General features: G+C 34.2%; 1 protein-coding gene across 2 annotated transcripts in view; it reads right to left on the reverse strand.

The window, feature by feature from the left end:
• Window positions 1-1,011: 1,011 nt before the first annotated feature.
• Window positions 1,012-16,545, reverse strand: part of LOC137921765 (uncharacterized) — a 28,815-nt gene continuing 13,281 nt past the window's right edge. The window contains exons 8-21 of one of the 2 annotated variants that reach the window (XM_068764586.1): window positions 16,275-16,415; window positions 15,435-15,554; window positions 14,255-14,643; window positions 13,314-13,657; window positions 12,549-12,738; window positions 11,421-11,591; window positions 10,809-10,980; window positions 10,046-10,167; window positions 8,704-8,906; window positions 6,494-7,749; window positions 5,319-5,791; window positions 3,235-4,266; window positions 2,402-2,535; window positions 1,012-1,871 (exon numbers count right to left, since the gene is read on the reverse strand). In XM_068764586.1, coding sequence (XP_068620687.1) covers window positions 1,810-1,871; window positions 2,402-2,535; window positions 3,235-4,266; window positions 5,319-5,791; window positions 6,494-7,749; window positions 8,704-8,906; window positions 10,046-10,167; window positions 10,809-10,980; window positions 11,421-11,591; window positions 12,549-12,738; window positions 13,314-13,657; window positions 14,255-14,643; window positions 15,435-15,554; window positions 16,275-16,415 — 4,809 coding nt within the window. In that variant the 3' untranslated portion in view covers window positions 1,012-1,809. Of the gene's footprint in view, window positions 1,872-2,401; window positions 2,539-3,234; window positions 4,267-5,318; window positions 5,792-6,493; window positions 7,750-8,703; window positions 8,907-10,045; window positions 10,168-10,808; window positions 10,981-11,420; window positions 11,592-12,548; window positions 12,739-13,313; window positions 13,658-14,254; window positions 14,644-15,434; window positions 15,555-16,274; window positions 16,416-16,545 lie in introns of both variants that reach the window. The other variant, XM_068764585.1, reaches the window with a different exon arrangement.

The following is a 16,545-nucleotide window of genomic DNA, read 5'->3' on the forward strand; positions in this document are numbered from 1 at the left end:
AATTAAACGTATTTTAAAATGCCAATCCAAGTATTACTCGGTAAGCTAAAATTAATTATTAGTCGAACCAAATTTTAAAGGGAATGTCAAGTAAGAGTGTACACCTAAAAAGATTACACTAGAATTGTTAATTGTATGAAACAAATATAAACAAACAAAACTTATAAAAACCAATTAATAGTTGATTTAAAGAAATTATAATTCGTACATTTCAGATTTATGTTGTATATTTAAATTACCATAAATGTATATCTTGTAGAGAATAATATTTTTTGTAAACAATAGTTTAAAGCGAATTAAGATTATGAGAACAAATCTTAAAGTGAATAAAATATATATTTAAATTGTAAATTTAATTCTTATTATTTGTTATGGAAGGATTTATTTCTTTTATTATAAGTAAAAGTATGAATACACAGATGTATTAATAATTTTGTGTTTTGTTACTAAATAATGGCTATTTATGTTTAAATCTAACATCTCATTGCATTGGCCTTTCCCTATCGAGCGACTTTGATAATGTCGTTGGTCCATCTAGTGAGGGGGGGGGGGGGCTTCCCACGACGCGCCTACCGGCTCATGGTTGCCTTTCGAGAAACTTTCAACAGGTTGCGCAATATTATTTTAGACGAGCAATTCCTCGAGTTATGTTGGTAAACTTCTGCAGACCTCGAAACGAAACAGTTCATAAAAAATCTCTAATAATATAGCAATATCATAGTGCCAAATTGACTAAATATAAAAATAAAAGAATTCGGTCACCTGTTGGTTAACGTAATAATATTCTCAACTACTTTATTTTCTATGGGTAAAAGTAAAATAAAAATGCGAAATAGTTGTAAATGATGATATTTTTATATACTGTGTGTGTATTAACAAATAGTCATTGAAAACGATTCTCCCCTTGATCATAATTTCTAAACAACAGTACTTATTAGACAGCTTAACATAAAAATTATTTAAATAAAGAAAAAAACTATCACAAAGAATTAAGGACTCATTTAGTCAAACATTTTAGTAACTTCTTAAGAATAAACAAAGCCATCGTTCTTTCGTCGAATAGACAAAAAAAGTAAACAAAACATATTTAAATTGAATTAATTTTCTTTACAAAATTATCGATTAGTTATGAGTAGAGATCGAAGTTTACGATTCATATTTACCTAACTGCAGTGTTAGCCCAACATCGTAAATATTTTGGATCGACAAAAATCCCTTTCTGCAAGTTGGTACTTTGAATGCAAATAACTTTCTAGTTTGTTAATTATTTAATATTAATATTATTTAATTTTATAATTGGTTATCCATTCATATGTTCTTATACTCACAAAGAATTCTTAGATAAAAAATTACACAGTAAATATGCCTCAGAATATTCAAACTCGACTTACATTGCAAGTGTACTTCTTCATTAATAAGGGCAAAGACCTAACAACTATTTAAAACGCAGTCTATGTGTTTTCTTTTTTGTGTATTAAAAGTCACATGTTGCTACCTAAATTTACAGTTTTGTAAAATGACTTTAATAGTAGCAGAAAAGTTATAATTGAATTTTAATATTACATGGAAATCATTTTTCACTATGTCGTTACAAGAGCTTTGTTTTACTATTTAAAACAAAAGAAGATACAGAGAGAATATAATAAACATGACAGAAACAATATGTCTACTATATAAGGTAGTGCTACAATTGCTAGAAGGGCAAGGCCTAGTGCATCTCTGTACAGTTGTTCCTTAGAATCAAGCGTGGCTTATTTCTTATTTATTAATAATCACGAAGACGTAACTATACAGACACTTAAATATAATCTAATCCAGTTCTATGATGTCATCGATCTCGTCAATGTCAAAGTCCTCCAGAGTTAATTGGTCTGAAAAAAGTTTTGTGTGATTAGGTCATGGATCGGAATTAGAATTATATGTTTGGAACCATACCAACTAACGGATTTCGATTCGTAAAGTCGGATTCAAAAAAAGGCATATTTTCGAAATACACCCTCTTAAAGGTATAAAAACACCCCGAAATTTTTTTTCGCCTATTAAACATTACCAATAATCGTTTTTGTGAAACCTCACCCAGAAAATTTAATAATTTTTATGAAATATTTTTAGAAAATTGACTTGGGTTTAGATATTATTGATAAGTCCACTTCTGATACCAAATGTCTCTAGTGGGTTCCAATTTAAAAGGTGTTCCTAGATTGGAATAGGAGACAACACTTGATATCATGGGAATTACTTATTTATCAATTAAATTTATAGCAAAATGATATTATTATATCATAAGTTATTTTAGTATAAAAAATATAGTCTGATCATAAAGGCGTTTCCTGTTAAAACTATGTTTTGAGTTAATAAAAAAAACCGAATGCAGTAGAAATATTTTTATAAAAACACTCACTGAAGTATCCAGTCTTTGGTTTTTTAGTTGTGCTCGCTTGTGCAGAGGTTGCAGGTCTTTTGTTTGTTACAACAGTTTTTGCACTTGCAGGCGTTGTGTTGGGTTGTTGCAAATTTTTGTTGGTTTCTAAAGTACTTCTGATGAAAAAATAAAGCCAGTTTAAAAAACAGAACATTTCATAATTTCACTGTGTATTCACATGCTAAACCACAATAGTGGATGAGGAAGCCAGATGATTGAATAGGGTAGAAAGCATTAAAGAAGTCCTATGTCTAGCAGGGACAATCGAATAATGGTCGATAATAACAGAAGTCAATATGTTTTAATATATAATTCATACAACATCACCAATCTTTTCTATACGAGGCCCATTTTAAGTATTCTAGTATTTTCATAGATATGATATATTCTTAACAAGAACTTCTATGGATCTCGGTCGATCCATAGAGGATCTTGTTAAGAATATGAAAAGACATTGGATGGAAGCCTCCGGCGGTCCTAATAGAAATCTATATGGGATGCTATTGTCCAAAAGTGAAAGTGCTAAAGCTGAAATGATGATATACTGAAAAGCACTTTTCTATCGGAATAGAATAACAGGATTGGGCGAGTGAGATTGATAAAGTGCCTACTTGTAAGCAGATAAGAGTTTAAAATTGGGAACATAATAAACTTTGATATTTTATCTATCGGTTAATGAAACCGCTTCTATAGTTTCACAGAAAAATTATGGAAATAAACATCAAATTTAAGATTTTAATTTCCAATATAATAAATTTTTCCACCCCCGTGGTTGTATTTGTTTCACCTTCTAAAAAAAAAGTTATACTAACGCTAAATCCGGAGAAGTGGTCCTAATTGTCGATTTGTCTCCAGCCCGGGTGATCAAAATGTCTTTTGCCGAACCGATTATCGAGGTAGTAGAGGCGACAGTTTTGTGACTCGCAGGCGTTTTAGTAGTCGCAACCTTTAGTTCGTGTGCATTCAAATCAGGTACATTATCATTTTTACTGCCAACGCCTACATCGTCGGTGAGATCAATGGAGCTCATAACTTTATGCTGTGTTTGTTTTTTAATACGCGATTTAACATTTGCGTTTGGTGTACGTATTTTATTTTTATTCTGTACAATTTTATTTATCAATTCGTTGTGTAAAGTCCTTGATGTCAAACTGGTTTGGGAAATAGATTTTGAAATTATTTCAGGTGTTTTTGCAGCAATTATATTATCTGTGGAAACATGTCCACCATTTGTAACTTTCATAGAAGTATTTTTTGGATTAGAAGATTTTTCATTTGTTTGTTTAGTTATTTTGTCGAGGATAACATTATGTTGCGCTTTTTTATTATTAGCTGTTTGTACATCGGAAGTTTCAGTGCCATTAGAGACGTCAGGTGAAATTGCCGAAACGTCGCTTTGACCTTTTTGGTTTCGATTCTCTACAAGTGCAACAACATCGACTTCTTCTTCATCACTATACAAGCAGATTGTCAAAGAATTCTTAGAATTTCTATCTGTGCTTATTTTTCCTGGAGTAATTGTGTCACTCGTATTGACCATTTCATTGTCCAGATCCGTGTCAGGTATTACAATAGAATTTTCGGTTAGTACAATTTCCTTTTCTACTGATTTCATTCTAAGATCTAACTGACTTGATGTAGGTAATGGGACATTCTTCTCCGTGGCTTTTGAAATTTGCGATTTGTTTAAAGTACTTTTCTGCGAATTATTTTGTTGTAACAGAGAAGAATCGTCCACCACACGAACATCATCATCGTCGTCGTCTTCATCGGGAAGAATGCACTCTGCAACTGTAGACATTGGCCTAGACAGTTGGGGTGTTGATTCTCTTATACTCTTGTACCTATAAAAGTAATAATCAGGTTTTGAATTACAATAGAAACAGTGCTTTTAAAAACAATGTAAACATTCGGAATCTATGGTTTTTTTGGCAAATTCTGAAAAATTGTTATTTTTTTACAAGCGAAATAACGTTATTTTCCCGCAGCTATATAATATAAATATCCTAGTATAGTAGTTGGAAACGAAAGTAAATTTAGTAGAATAACAAGCAATTTATTATTCTTTTTATACCACGCTTATGTTATTTTAAAAAGAAACTTCCGGCGAATGCGCAAAAGCTTGCCTGTATTGGAGATTTAAATTAAATAATCTTATCTCCTAGTTATAATAGAAGCCTTTTACGCCATACATGTTCTTGAACGCAGAGTTGTGGACATTTACCCATTTCATTTACTTTCTTGCCCCGCATTTATTTTACTTTTCCATCTGTAACTACAAACCAATTATCCCCAAGTAATCATAACAAGTTAATTCGTATCATAGTCACACAGAGTTACAAATTATTTTATCTGTACATTATTATCTTAATGTAATCTGTATGGTGCATACATTATTACATTTGTAAATCTTCTTATTAGACATAGATGGTATTTATTTATAAGAGTTTATGTCTTAGCAACATATTCAAACTTTATACGTCATAAATACTAACAAAGATTGCTGCCAGTCTGTAAGCATATGTCTTTTGATCATAATTTTTTTAATGATAAAAATAGGTAGCTTTTATTTAAGTTTAGTATTATATTTGTGTCTATGAATTATTCTATTATATATAAATAATTCATGTAACACAGAGCCACTCAATAATAATACCGTTACATACATAGGTGGTAGGTGTTTTCAGAATAGTGTACTGTACTTGATTTGCTTTTGAAGAATGTATAAAAACCCTAATTAATATAAAGTATGTACCAATGACGCAAAACCGATAAATAATTCCATTATTAGAGTTTAAGAGTATGCTTATTGTATAATTTGCCACTCTTGTAGAAATTTTAATAATTTTAAAAGGTAATCGATTATTTTTTTTATGTAATTAAAACATAAACTTACATTTTAATAGGAACTACTTTCTCAGATAATGGTGGCGGCTCAGGCAATTTCTCTACATTTTTTTTCTTAAGTCGTCTTTTTGGTTCAAATTCTGTAGTTATAGGTTCTTTTATGACATTCAAAGATTCATTACTAGTGCTTTGTGCTTTTTCAACATGAACAATATTGCTTAAATCTGTGGTTTGTATGTCGTCAGAAATCACTTCTACATCATCAGAATCAGAAGATTTTTGTCTTTCTTGGAAACGCTTTTTACTGGGTACATGTTTTTTAACAGATTTTGCTTTGTTGTTATCGTCTGTGTTAAGACTGCCTTCAGTAACGCTTGCTTGTTGCCCAGGTTGATCTGATTTTTTAATTAGGGCTTCTTTAAGTTTAATATTTTTTGATATTTTTCTTTTGACTTTAGATCGAGTTGTCTTTGGAGAAAATTCTTGTAGTTGTAGTCTCCTTAATGAAGCTTCACCTATTGTCTGAAAATCAAAATTACTACATTAGGACTCGGGGAATATTTGGGACAATTGGTCTAATGTAAACTAGACAACCTCGCTTTTTCTGAAATCTAAGATAGTGAACCTCCAGGAGGTATGGTTGATTTAACGGTAAACCTATGTCCATACATTTGCATAGCTAAGGCACTCTAGTAGCACATATGAAACAGTTTTTTAAACAAACTTTGCCATACAAGTTCCGTATAAAAGACTGTAATGCCTAGATAGTAAAGATGTTTATTATTTATTTGAGTGTAATCGCTAGTTTCAATCAGAATTAATTGTTTATTCAAACCAGTTTTTATGTAATGTGATGGTCAAAGCTGAACATGTTCTAGCATCTTTGTATCCTGCCTTGTCTGTTTCGCAGATATCTATGGTCATAAGTAGCTGTGTGAACAGACTTAGTTGTTGTTTTTACCCATAACATCATTTCAGCTAGTTTATCAACAGAGGTCAGAGGTGAAATCAGGGTTTGGCTCCTAAGTTTTGAGTTATTAATAAACAAAACTTCATTTTTTTACAACATCCTTTTTATACTTTGTGTTATATTTATGTGATTTACACATATTAATTTTGTTGAAATCCTGTATAATGAACTATGATATATAATTATAATATCATTGGAAGATTATGCAATTAAATTTTCAAATTATTTCAGAATTTAAAACAAATAATACTTACACTAATAGCAATATCATAAACAAGGCCGCTGCATAGGTTTTTTCCTGTCGCCTTTATTTCTTCAACAGCTCTTTGTGTGCTGTACTGAGCTGCCAAAAAAGCAGCATCTTTATCCAAGTTTGGATTGCGGGATGAAAACACGTGTGCTATAATTTTGACAAAATTGGGGTTACTTAATAGAGAAGCATTCAAGGATACTGGTTCGTCTTCATAAGTAATGTTTCCATCATCATTTACTTCAGTTCCTTTGCTTTCCATTGGTTTTGTGCATTCAACAATATCAAGATCTTCATCGTCACTTAAAAGAATACAATTTACTTCAGGTGCGTGATTTTTATTTGTAGTCTCTAATGCTGTTTCAAACGGTTCTGTAATAGAAGCACATTTTCGACTTCGTTGTTTATTATCTATAGTCGATTCGCTTTCTGCCCGCACTTTTTCGCTGTCTTTGTTTTTAATAGGTTTTGTTTTTGACTGGTCATCTACATTTATTGTAGGTATACCACCATCTTCTTCAATACAAATATCCTTAGAACGCTTTGTCTTTGAAACTAAATGATCTAAGAATTCTACCTCTTGTAATGTTGACCTCCGTTTTCTTTTATCCATCGTACTGTTATTAATGTTATAATCTACACAATCACTTTCTCTAGTTGAGATTTTTGTTCGTATTATACTATCAGACTCATCAGATCTGTTTCTATTACTAATTTCGAGCATTGAATTTGAATCAACCGATTCTCTATTACGTAAATCCTTATGGTTAGATTGAAGCATGGAAGTATTTGATTGGCCACTATATCCAGTTGCTGATTGTAGTAATACATTTTTTATACTCTCTCTAAGATTATCGTGGGAAATCGGTGAATTATTGTGTAAACTAGCTACGACAATTTTTTGCACGTTATTTATTAAATCAGCTATATTTATTTCACCACTATTTATTAAATTTGCTATATTCACTTCTTCAGAGTTATTTGAAATATTTTCAGGTGTTTCTTTTGGTTCGTGTAATTTCGTCAATTCAGTACCGTCTTTATAGTCTTCTTGATTTGCTGGTTTTTTATCAGAATTTTTACAAATTTTCGATGTCCTTTTAGATTTTTTTTTCGACAATCTGTTGAAATCTTTAGATGTTTTATCAGTTTCATCGCTTTGCTTTTTATCTGTACATTTATTTAGTGTTTTAAGGTTATCAGATCTAAGGGAATGCCTAGTTGATGCTCTGAATTTGTATTTTTCTAGATTTTCCCGTTCTGTAAGTAAACCGAAGATCTGTTATTATAAAATATTTAAAAATACACTTTATATAACTACCAGACTGAGGTAGATGCCTGCTTTCTTTTTAATTCAAAATACCATTTTACTGTTATTTTTCATATTAGATGGAGTCATTCTTAACTTCCTGTCGAATTAATAATGTGCTTTTTATCAAATGTGTTAGGAGTTAATTATGTAAGAGTTGCTATTGCCTTTAGTAAGTTATGTACTTTGTTGTGTTTATGGCATTAAACACATACAATTTGTGTGCTGTATATTTTTAAAAGAATCGCTTTTTTCTGTAGTAATTGTCTGAAGTGGCAGTGGGCGGGGAACATCGCCTGTTCAACCGACCGTCGTTGGTGCTCAAAGGTTGGCGAGTGGCGACTACGCGCCGGTAGATGGGCCGACCACATAGTTATGGTAGCGGGAAATCGCTGGATAAGGGTAGAGGACCGGTCGTCAAGGCGATCATTTTAAGACGCCTATGCCTTGCAGTGGGCGTCTATCGGCTTACACGATGATATTTTTAGAGATGGTGGTTTTTAATATGATAAAGAGGACATTACTATATCACTATATTGAGGTAGTGCTTTAGTAAAAAAAATTAAAAAATCTGGTTTTTGTATAACGGGCATTGCAGAACTCGTTTAAGTATTTTTAAAATACATTTTATATTGCAGGGGCAACATTACATAAACGTCAGCGGTGCATCGAAACGGGGAATTCCAAACAAATAAAATTGTTCTCTTACGTCAATATAAAAACGGGCGAGGCTTGAATGAATATACACATTTTTACTTTGGACTCCGTGTAGTTATTACTTCAAGGCTTACCGGCCCTAAAAAAAATCCCACAATATTTTCAGCAGCGCTCGTTTCTTGACTTAGCCTTTTCAGAGTTACATTTTCGTTTGATCAGCTGATTCAGTGTTTGCGAAGATTACTTACGTTTGTCAGCCTGTTCCTGTTCGAACTGGCGCCAGGCGGCGGCGCGCTCGTCTTCTGGCAGCTGCTGTTCGGCGGAGTCGCGCAATAGTGAGTCATGTTCGTGCACGGCGTGCAGCGGAGCATCGCGGGCCGCGCGGAGCAAAGCCACGTCAGTCACGCCGACAGCCACCCCAACGTCTACGCCGTCTCCGGTCTCGTCGAACCTACTTGCAAATAACCATATGAATATTAATATCTATAAATAATCCGCTGCCATTCACTAAAACTATTGAATACATTTAAAAAGCAATCTATAAGTGCGTTTGTTTAGTACTTAAAAGTTGGCAAATTGGTTGAAAGTAATATAACTCAATCACCATATCAGCCGCGACCTTAAGTGTGTCGTCGGTCTACCTAGTGGGCGGGTCTACCCACACCACGTCTACCTGCTCGTGGTCACAATTGGAGTACCATTCGTCCCCAGCGACCTTCAATACGTATATTGTACTATTTAATATATATTTTTTATACATATCACACGATAGTACATCATACTAGACTAGACATATACAATGCTTTTTCCACTGATAAGTCGGTAACTGTGTTCAAGGTGAAATTGTCAACTGGGTGATTCTTGTCACATTATCATGATTTGCTGAAACATTTCTATTAATTTATATGTTTATTTTGTCATATTCTGTTTCAGAACAGCATTGCGACACACACACAACCATTGTGATATAAAATTGTTTATGTTATCTAATCAATGTTTCTGAGGGAACCCTTGAATCACGTCCATGACAAAACTCAAACATGAATTCTCGGATTTTCATACAATGAACAAAAAATTAAATAAAAAGTCGAGAGACGCTTGAAAATTTCCTTTGAATAACATTTAAAAATACAATAAGAAAAACTGTTAGATATTCTGCAAACACATCTTACTTAACATTTATATGAAATTGTAATGTATACTATAATTATCTGTCCCTTTAACTTGCTTACAAATGTACGTTTGGAACAGCGATATATTAATTTTATCCAGTTAATATATATAATATGTATATATCATGAAAAATTTTAACTTGACGAGACCATATGTCTTGGTATTACAAAATTCTATGTAACATCATACCGTCAGGTGAACATCCATCTTGGCTTCCTCGTTATATAAAAACAGTGCTGTCTTTATTAACCCACTTTTCTGAAGTGCTACCGAAACAACTATATCGCGCCTTAGGTATATGCGCGGCAAGACGGCGCTGTTCTGTAATTCCGCCGTCAATGACCCCTCCCTCGCCGCGTTTTCCTTAAGCGTGGTACAGTGGTTTTGGTAACATTATAGTGATAATACAATACTCGCTTGTAGAGTTCGGCGAGCTCGTCCATGCTGTAATGTCGGTCGATTTGTTGCTCGTCTACCACACGGCACGATACCGCTTGCTTAGTCACGGACCGTTCGTATATTTTTTGCTCCATTGTGCCCTGGGAAAAGATATTTACGAAAATTATTTAACTAAATCGGTGCTTTTTATAATTAAATTTTATATGCATGATCAAGCTATGTTGAGTAAATGAAATGGTAAATTCGACTTCAAAACTATTATCATATCTAATTTCTAATGCAAATATACCATCATATTACGTTTTCATAGTACAATGTATCTGATTTGGCATTTCTGGCAATGAAAGGAAGTCTTATTGCTCTCTCCAACAGCTTAATGTTAATAAATTAATATTTCCGGTGTGCCAAACCAAATGCTGGTTATTATTCCTACTATTATCTGTTACTTCTCTCTTGTATCTCTATCACAGATACAACTTACACCAGTGTTTCCTAACATTTTTTCTACCTTGTCCAACCTTAAAATTCTTACGCGTTACACTCGTGTCGAATCCATTTTCGATTTACCCCCTTCAACAATTAAATTGTCTCCCTGTGGGGCGAGAGCCCCACGTTGGGAAACACTGACAAGAAATTGTATATCTTACTCAAATATATCATCTCTTTCTTTCATCTAACTTATATTCTGTCTGTCTTATTTTTGTTTATATCTATAGGTAGACCAATAATATTATATGTATATCGGAAGTTTTGTTATTGTTTAGTGAAATCACATATTTACCAAGGCGACAAGCCTATATATATAGCAGTCTTTCTTCTGTCCGAAGCGATACACTCTGAATATGCTTTGCATGTCATGCGCAGGGTTCCACGATGTGTCGAATATAATAACACGGTTCGCCGCCGTCATGTTGAGGCCCAGCGAGCCGGAGCGAGTTGATACTAGGAATAATCTGTAAATGAACAAATAACAAATTATTATTATCAGTTATTACCTACAAAATCTGTAAATATGAAACAAAGTTATGGAGTTACGCCATTTTTAACTGAAAAATCGGTAGACCAATTTTTATATTTGTTTTCGCTCGTCATCCGGCCGTCAGGTAATAAGTATTTAAATGTTACCTTCATCTATAGATGAAGGTATATGATTATAAATAAACGAAATTGAACTTAATAATTATGTGGTCATTTCAGCCCACAGACACCCACTGCAAGGCTATATATATACGTTCTACGAAAGGATATACCACAATCACCAGCCTCGGCAAGCGAGTCGGGAATTGCAGTGTGTTGTTATGGTACGTAGAAGATATTGTAGCCTATCCTCTGGAAACTTGTTTGTGAGCTGTGGTAATTCTATATATATTTTTTACGATTTTGTATAACTGACTTGGTTGTGAGGTTGGATTCAGCGTTGAACTGGCGGCACCAATTCTGGCGGACCTCAGGGGGCACGGAGCCGTCCAACCGGTAGTACTCGCGGCCCAGGCTCCAATTCTTGATTTTCTTCAAAAAGTACTCCAGTGTAGTCAACGTAAACAACGACGTAGAGAATATTAACCTGAAAGTAGCAAATTTGACAATAAATAACACGTGAGATATTTTAAAAATTAAAATATACAAGTTTATATATAATTTTTTCCTCCTGGTTTGGTTTACAATTACATTTTACAGTAAAAAGTGTTATACAAGTTATTGAAAGCCAAAATTGTGGTTCTACTGTAGAAAACCTAGTTGTTGATTTTTTTATTTTAAACGCCGTCTACTTGCTAAATGAACAGTGTAGAAGAAAAAATTCGATAATTTTAATGTGTTATTTATTTTTTTCATCACAGATAATATCTGTTTTCCGTTACAGCGGTATCTATGAGCTTATAACCCTTTACAGTAATAAAGCTCGAGAGTTACCTTGGAACCTAGCTTGGACAGTTACGTATCATATTCTAACAGATTGGTAGGTTGTTACACGTTGCATACATCTATGTTCCAGGGTGTCCAGTTAATATAATGGATTTGACTCTATTTTACTTTAGAGGTATTTTATTTTTGAAACATAGTGGAGTCAATAATAAAATAGATTTAAAAGAAAAATTGGTCAGTGAGAGTTCTGTTAAAAATTGGAACGTTGAATAAATTAATTAATTTTATCATTTTCTTTACTAAACAGGGATCGTATAAGGGAATACCCGCTAGGAAAGTCACTCGAGACTTGTTTGGCATGCCGATTAGAGGGAACCGGAGAAGATTAAACCACAGCTCAATCAGCTGCTGTTATCGAATTAAATCGCATGCTGACATGGACAGTGACTGCCTATAAAAATATACCTCGTCGCTACTAACGTTAACAATTTATTGTAACAACGACATCTATCATTTTATACGCAAACTACGTTGTAATGTCGGCATTTCAAAGTTCATACTTAACAATAAAAATAAAAATTACCCAGTTTTCGAATAAACATTATCATTTTTAGCAAGGGATATCATACAAGAGTTAACATATGAAGATTTAACATACACTTTGTCACCGATGGCGATGCATTCGTCAAGAATGCGAAAGGCAGCGAGGAATTTATTCGAACTTTCCAAAGCGTTGAGCATATCTCCACTCTCCAGGTACTGCGTCCACCACACCTCCGTCTGAGAAGGCCTTACGTCCTCGCTAGCCGTCAGGTCTTCACGGGCCAGGTCATCTTCTAACTTCTCCACTGTGAAATTCCAAGAATAAGTTATCATGTGTCCTAACAATATTCACATAATCATACACGCACAATACACACGTATACGGACTCTATTCCGTTCGCGACAACTATGAAATATTTACGTTAATTCCGCCTTTTTTAATGAGTGCGTGTATTTTTATGTAGTATGTAAGTGTGTTTGTGTTATTAGTGTAGTGTTTTAACTACTTTAATTAGTTAAATAAATATATTTGTATTGAGTGCAATAACTATATACTAATTATAATCATATTTTTGAAAAATAGCCTAAATTTTTAATGTTTATTTGTAATAGTACAAAAGCTTTTGAGTTATAGTGCAACCGAAACAGCTGTACCGCGCCACAGGCATGCGCGCGACGAGAGGGGGTGGGGGGTTATCAGTTGCTCGAGGCGCATGTGCTCTTTTTTACGCAGCCCCCACCTCGCCGCGCTTTCCTAAAATACAGCACACGGGCAGCAACAACACAGTGCTATAATCTGATGATCTCCAATACGAGGTGATACACGTTTTTCTTACTAGAACACTAAAATTAATAACAAATGAAGCGATTCTTGAAATACCTTTAACTTTCTCATGGTCATCCCGAGAAGTCATATAAAAGTTGTGAAGCACCTGCGGATGTGACCATATCTTGTGCAGAATGTGATAGTCTATTAGCGACCTATGTCGGTTCTTGGTGTAATGCTGCAAGTAATGCTTGTACAGGTCGCACTGACACTTTGTTAACGGTATAAACACCGTGTACTCGTGCTTCTTCGGCAGATAAGGGTAGAGAACCGATGCCTCCTGCCGCTGCAGAACGCCTTCTAACACTTTATGCAAGATGTGTATGCGCTCTTTCATTAATTTTATGTCTTCTTCTCTCGAATCGCGATGTTGGCCGTTCATAATTGGATTTTCAAATCTGGCAACAGATAAACACAAGTTCATTTAACTGCAACAGCTTTACGTCTCGACTACAAATTGTTGTACAGATCAGGATGGTAAACACAAAATTCTGAGTATGGAACATATAATGACAAATTATTCTAATAAATTTATTATAGCGCTTTAAAAATGATGCATATAGGATGTCATAGTACTATCGAACCCCACTACTGCGAGCGTTGATGAAGGTATGACGGGATAGAGCGACCGTTAAGCCCCCCGTCTCGCCGCGCATATCTGAGGCGCGGTATAGTGGTTTCGATTGTTTTAACAAATTAAAGCAATCGTAAGTGAAAAGTAACATCAGCTGCCGCCCAAGTTCGAGCCGGCTGAACGCAGAGGGCGCTTCGCCTAAAACCTGTGTTAAGATAGCGAAGCCATTGAGTACCTTGCAGTGACACGGCTCGGCCCCTACATACTATAGTTTCACCCAATTAAAACCACAAAGCTCTTTGATCGCTTAGTCGGACGCTCCGTGGAAACAAGGTTACCTTCGAGAGAACGTCAGCTAGGCTGTCACTCGTCGATAAAAACTTTCTAACGACACCTAAATTAAAAAAAAAAACATTTATACCTGTTTACATACTCCGAGTACAGTCCGAGCAGGTTAGGCTTCGCAAAATTGACCATGCAGTAATATTCCCTGAGATTATTTTGCATGGGCGTGCCTGTAAGTACAATACGACGTTTGGTTATAACTCTGCTCATAGCGACGGCTAATATCGAGCTGTCGTTCTTCAGAAGGTGACCCTCGTCACAAATTATTATGTCCGGGCCCGGGTCCAGTAGCGCCATTCGAATCTTTTTAATTATTTTTGGTCGAATGTTGTCAAACAACGGGTCCATAGTGGTGAGATTCCTGAACAGTTCGTAGCCGATAATAAATATGCCACCACCTTTGTACCAGTCCTCTAGCTGATATGCTCTTTCATATATCTTCTTCAGCCTTGATAATTCAAACACCTATAAAATTTAAAACACATTTTACAATTAGACTCACAACGATACCGTAAATGTCATTATGATAAATAATTTAGCTAAATAATAATATTCAATCTCGAAAGCATTTTTTTTTTAATTAACTTGTAATTGCCTATTTTTTATACTCCGTCCGGAACCGCTATCTATCGTGCAATACTGGGAGATTACAGTCCAACTATAATCAAAATATTTTTAATTTTATTTACAATTTTTATGTTATAAATAATCATCGACCTAAATCAATAATTCAAGAAAGTTCATTCGCCACACATTTCGATCAACTAAAAACTATTGAATGCTATAAGATTTATTTAAAAATATTCCTTAAGATTTAAAGTTAAGCTTAAGATATCTTATTGAACCTTATTTATATATGCGTAGGCCATACCCATGAAGGATTTGATAACTTTTTGAAGATGAAATAATCATGTGTCTGGCACTATTTTTGAGGTATGATTTTAAACTATAGCGCATAAGTAATATGTTAATATAAATATTTTGCATAGCAACCGTTAGAATACCATTTTTTTTAAATATTTTTGACTGTAGTAACAAGTAACAGAGTAATGCAATCAATTAATTACCTTTATTATTTTCTTAACATTATTAATAATGGTACTAATTATTAAAATATGGATTTGACTATATTTACATTAAACACGCAATAAAAACTGTGTCAATACATTATGAATTCAATGATATACTATACAAAACGTAAAAGTCTGACTCCTGCACTAACATGTCCTCGAAAATAAAAACAAAGAGAGAATCACCTTAATGTTTGGGTTGACTGGCCCCATCCACTTGTTTATTTCGTCAACCCAGTAGAGAACAGTGGAGAGTGGGCAACAGACTAATATTCGTTTCATTTTTATCCGACGATGAGTCAACACCTATGAATCATATAAAATATGAACAATTATAAAAGTTTCATAAAACAACACCTAACTAAGATAAAAAAACTATTAAGTATTTGTAACACAGTGCTATAGTCTAAACTGAGCGCTCATAATATTTCGGCAATAGTATACAGTAGCTTCTTTTTTTTAACATTACATTTTGGATACATCAGTGGTAGATTAGTAGAATGAATTGGTAGAAATGGTAGAAAATCATTATTATGGTATTAAATTTAAAAATTCACTATGAAAATGGTGAATATGTAAAAGCTGAGTTAAAAGTTTCCGTGCGATATGAAAAATTTTCGTCGAAAGATTTAAGTCGACTTGTTCTTTATATAATAATATCAAGAAAACCAGGCAGCGGTGAGCCAGTGTTAAAATAAAAATTGACAAATTTTTTTGTTTTTCCTTTTAGTGGCACCTACATTGAGCACGAAAGGCTTTTAGGTAACGACCACGGTTCGATAGATTATTTAGTCTCCCCGCTAGTAGGACCTACGACATAGTTAAGGTTGAAGGATCTCTCTGGATGCGGGCAGCATTAAACCATCGCGGCTTTGGGGAAGGCCTTGCAGTGGGCGTATAGCTGTTGAAAACGAAGAATTTAGTTTTGCTACCTTACAAGACGCTTTTAAAGAAAAATAGAAATCCATAATCTATTTTTGATTTTGTACATACAATAGAGCTATTTGAGTTGAATAAAACACGTACCGTATGTAGTAACGCTAAAACCTGTAACGTTTTTCCGAGGCCCATGCAATGTGCCAGAATGCAACCGCCACCGGGGTGTCCATTTTGGATCATCTCCAAGCTCTCGAAGCACGAGTCCCACATAAACTTTACGCCTTCGTACTAAAAAAAAAATTAATAGTTTAGCTTGTAAAATCGGACACAGCTCAAACGAGATCTCCTCCTGGCAGTCCTTGCACGCAGTCACTGCATGAGATATATTAAGATACTCATGCCGTATAACGGCCTCAGG

This window comes from Battus philenor, unplaced genomic scaffold, assembly GCF_028537555.1.
Source record: "Battus philenor isolate CCGP_79_NKW_IND1 unplaced genomic scaffold, ilBatPhil1.0.hap1 SCAF_19, whole genome shotgun sequence".
NCBI lineage: Eukaryota > Metazoa > Arthropoda > Insecta > Lepidoptera > Papilionidae > Battus > Battus philenor.